The sequence below is a fragment of the Fulmarus glacialis genome, unplaced genomic scaffold (genome assembly GCF_000690835.1).
Source record: "Fulmarus glacialis isolate BGI_N327 unplaced genomic scaffold, ASM69083v1 scaffold12774, whole genome shotgun sequence".
Classification (NCBI taxonomy): Eukaryota; Metazoa; Chordata; class Aves; order Procellariiformes; family Procellariidae; genus Fulmarus; species Fulmarus glacialis.
Window position 1 is genome coordinate 8,334 of NW_009210030.1, and position 4,167 is coordinate 12,500.

Genomic DNA, 4,167 nt, shown 5'->3' on the forward strand with positions numbered 1-4,167 from the left:
CAGATGTGTATAGTGATTTATTTCATTTTATAGAACAGCTAACCATAAGAAAAATTCCTTCCCAAAACAGTGCAGGGCTGGAATAGTTAAATGTTAGTAAACTCAAGCATGCGAATGATAAAATTAATTCTTCAGTTCTTCTGCTGATGTTCATTGATCATAAATACAGATTGAATTACAGTGTAATGACTGTATTTCTTTTTTCAGGACATAAGGGACGCTTTTACGTGATAGAATGGATGAACAGTCACAAGGCATGCAGGGGCCTACTGCTCCACCATTTCAGCCACAGGTACTTTCTTTTTTAAACAGTTACTCAACAGTGGATGTTATAATTTCTTAAATAGAAAAAGAGAGAAATTAGAAAACATTATTTCTTGTGGGGACAAAGAAGCTGTAAACAGATAGAATGTATTCTGGTGGTTTAGAAATTAATTGAATATCAGTCCTGTATTTCATAGAAAATAATTACTTTTCATTTTTGCCTCCTACTGCTTCAACAACTTTGAGGGTTTGGAGTTGGAGTGGGAGTAGGAAGCAAAGATGAAGGCAGTTGTTTTCCTGAGAAATGGTGAGTTGTTAAACGCTATATGTTTTGAAATTGTATCAGAATTACCATATTTATTTCAGACTGTTACCTTCAACTTTCTCTTCTTACACCTCCTGACGGTGATGCTATATGAAGTAGTGCCATTACGTGTTGAAACCAGGCAAGAGAAATTCCCAGTAACTGTAGTTCTGTTAGAAAGAAGATGCATAAGAAATTTAATCTTTGGATATGTGTTGATGGTATGAAACAAAGGATAAAGATTATCTGATAAGAGATAATATTGGGATATTGCTTTTTGACATTTTTAGGAGGTAATTCTTTGAAGGGAGTGCAAGAGCCTGTAGAGGAATACCCTAAAAATATTTACTGTGGTGACCGTTCCAAAGTAAAAGCTGGGCAGTTCTTTACAAAGCTGAAACCTAAATTTTGTAATTTTCTTGTTAACAGCATAGGTGAACTTGTGCCCTTTATTTTACAAAAATTAAGGTGAATTCTAGCTTGTGAAATTTAGTGAATTTACAATAACCAGCTTTCCTTAGCTCCAGTGTTTTTATCATAGCATTGTGATAGAAAATCTGGATTTAATAGCATTTATACCAATGCATTTATACCACTGCAAAACGGTTAGAAATTTAAGACGAATGTATAGCTATGCATACAGATATTTTAAGAAAATACATTGTAATTTCAGAACAAACAAAAAAGAATACTTAAAATTCATATTATGAATATCATAAAGGGTCCCCTTTATTATTACAGTTTTTTTTTCTTTCCTGACTAAAGAGAAAATAGAACACAGCTGATTAAGGTTTCTGTATTTCTGGGAAACCTTCCTATGTTTTCTGTTTGCTGACTACAAACAGGTTTCATATTTCCTCATCTGTCTTCTGAGTATTTGAATACCTGTTTCTGATTCACAGAATCAACTTTTTGAGGACTGGTTCAACTTTGGGAATATTACTTTAACCTACAAATTCAGTTCATTAATTCATACTAGTAAAATATGCTTCTAGTTTTACTGTTCCAAGTAATATGGCTCATCTACAGGTATCCAATTTCCTGTGTGGTAAACTGAGGACAGACCTAAAATCAATACTGCTGTAATCAACTAGACACTTTCTACAAAAGAAGAAATTAATGTTTATTCTCAGCTTTGATTAACTGTCAAGCATTTTCATAATCTGTGTCTCATTATTCTTTTTTTAAATCAATTACTGTGTAGACTGCACTAAGCATGATTTTTTTTCTTGAGACGAAAGGTTTTGGGTTTTTAGATCTGAGCTGGACCTGGCATCAGAATATTTACTGGTTTGCTTTTCAAGGGATAAAGAATAAAGGGGAGCAAACATGCTCTGATAGTCATATTGCCAGCGGGATACTAAAATAGTCATTCAGTGATGTTCTCATCTTGTTAATCCAGATTGTTTTTCCTGTGAGCCAGATACCTACTTTAATTCTTATGGATTTCTCTGCTAATGGAGCATGCTTATGGTGAAAACTAGTAATGAAAAGAGGTTACTGTACTAATTGCTGATATATTTAGGAGAAGCAAGAACTGGAATTGAAAATACAGCATGTTATGAGCAAGAGGTGAGGTAATGATTTATGAAGAATTGTGTGTCAGGTTTTGATAAACCTGTGAATCTCTTCTAATTCTCTTGGTCATTATATTGTGTAAATATATGCTCCTATTTGTAGCAAATTAAATTACCCTAATCACTGAAAATTGTTGTTGAGGAGCATGAGAATATTTAGCCAAACAGTGGCTTAGTCCCAATTAGTTTGAAAACACCATTTCATAGAATGGTTGAGGTTGGAAGGAACTGTGGAGGTCATCAGCCCTCCCACTCGGGCAGGGTCACCTAGAGCAGGTTTCTCAGGACCACGTCCAGACTGCTTTTGAATATCTCCAAGGAGGGAGACTCCACAACCTCCCTGGGCAACCTGTGTGAGTGCTCAGTCACCCCCACAGTAAAAATACGTTTCCTGATGTTCAGACGAAATGTCCTGTGTTTCAGTCTGTGCCCGTTGCCTCTTGTCCTGTCACTGGACACCACTGAAGAGAGCCTGGCTCTGTCTTTTAACACTACCCCCTCAGGTATTTGTACACATTGATGAGATCCCCCCTGAACTTTCTCTTCTCTAGGCTGGATGTTCCCAGTGCTCTCAGCCTTTCCTCATGTGAGAGATGTTCCAGTGCCCTGATCGTTAGTGGCTCTTTGCTGTACTCTCTCCAGTATGTCTATGTATGGGTGTATGGGTGGCCCAGAACTGGACACAGTACTCCAGGTGTGGCCTCACTAGTGCTGAGTAGAGGGAAAGGATCACCTCCCTTGACCTGCTGGCAACATTCCTCGTAATGCAGCCCAGGACACCATTCGCCTTCTTTGCCGCAAGGGCACAAGGGCACATTGCTGGCCCATGCTCAAGTTGGTGTCCACCAGGACCCCCAGGGTCTGGCCTGTAAAGCTGTTTTCTAGCAGGTAAGCACCAAGCACGTACTGGTGCATGGGGTTATTGCTGCCCAGGTGCAGGGCTTTGCACTTCCCTGTGTTGAACTGCATGAGGTTCCCGTTAGCCTGCTGAGGTCCCTCTGGATGGCAGCATGACCCTCTGGCACATCAGCCATTCCTTCCAGTTTTGTGTCATCAGCAAACTTGCTGAGGGTGCACTTTGCCCTATCATCCAGATCATTAATGAAGATGTTGAGCAGGATTGGACCCAGTATTGACCCCTGAGGTGCACTGTTAGCTCCAACTAGACTTCGTACCATTAGAAACTCATTTTCTGTTTGGAATTAAGTGCCTGAAATCTCTGTCATAGTCAGTTACCTACAAAGTTAAAACACTGTACTTCATTACATCACAAGGACATTTTGAAAGCACAGATATCTAAATGCGCTCAAACCTCTTGCATATTATAAAAAGGATTATGCAAGAAGGTAGGAAAATATGGATTAGTAGTTTAATACAGTAGACTTCAAGCTCTAGAACTTCCTCAAGAGCAGAATGGGGGCTTTTTAGCATCTGAAGAGGGAAAAACGACTCTGTTACTAGACCTGGTAAACCAAAGGCAGCATATATCCCTTACTGTTTGGGTTTTTTTGGTGTTGTGGGTTTTTTTTTTTCCCCCTAAGCTGAAGAACAATAGTTTATCAAGTCTCTTCTTAGGCAGAAGAGATTGTATATCGCTGCTCAGCATTGCTATTCTGCTCTTTGTTTTCTAGTTCCCCTGTATTCCCCTCAAAACGAGGGGTCAGAGCTCTGTGTGGTATTCAGTGTGCACACAACACACTTAAGTAGTGAAACATTTTGTTTTCTGTTTCATTCAAATGCTTTTCCTAAAAATGTCTGCCTTTCTTTTTGATGGTGACTGACCAATCAGTTTAACTTTTCAAGGAAGTTTTTCCATGGTATTTTGTAGATCTTTTTCCTATGTTTTAATAGCTAGTTTAAAATTCTGTTCTCTGTCTCAAGGGTTGTATTTCCCATTAAGTTTCTGATTGCTAGCCTTGGGACGCTAGTGCTGAGTGCCAGGGGTGGAAAACTAAGAGAATTGTCTGCAAGGCTTTGCAGTCATATTTTGAGCTGGTTGTCTTGGGTAAGTTTGGATTGTAA

General features: G+C 38.8%; 1 protein-coding gene across 1 annotated transcript in view; it reads left to right on the top strand.

Moving 5' to 3' along the window:
- Positions 1 to 211: 211 nt before the first annotated feature.
- Positions 212 to 4,167, top strand: part of NEK7 (NIMA-related kinase 7) — a 54,701-nt gene continuing 50,745 nt past the window's right edge. The window contains exon 1 of the mRNA XM_009577041.1: positions 212 to 292. Within this exon, the coding sequence (XP_009575336.1) occupies positions 236 to 292 (57 nt within the window). The 5' untranslated portion in view covers positions 212 to 235. The remainder of the gene's footprint in view (positions 293 to 4,167) is intronic.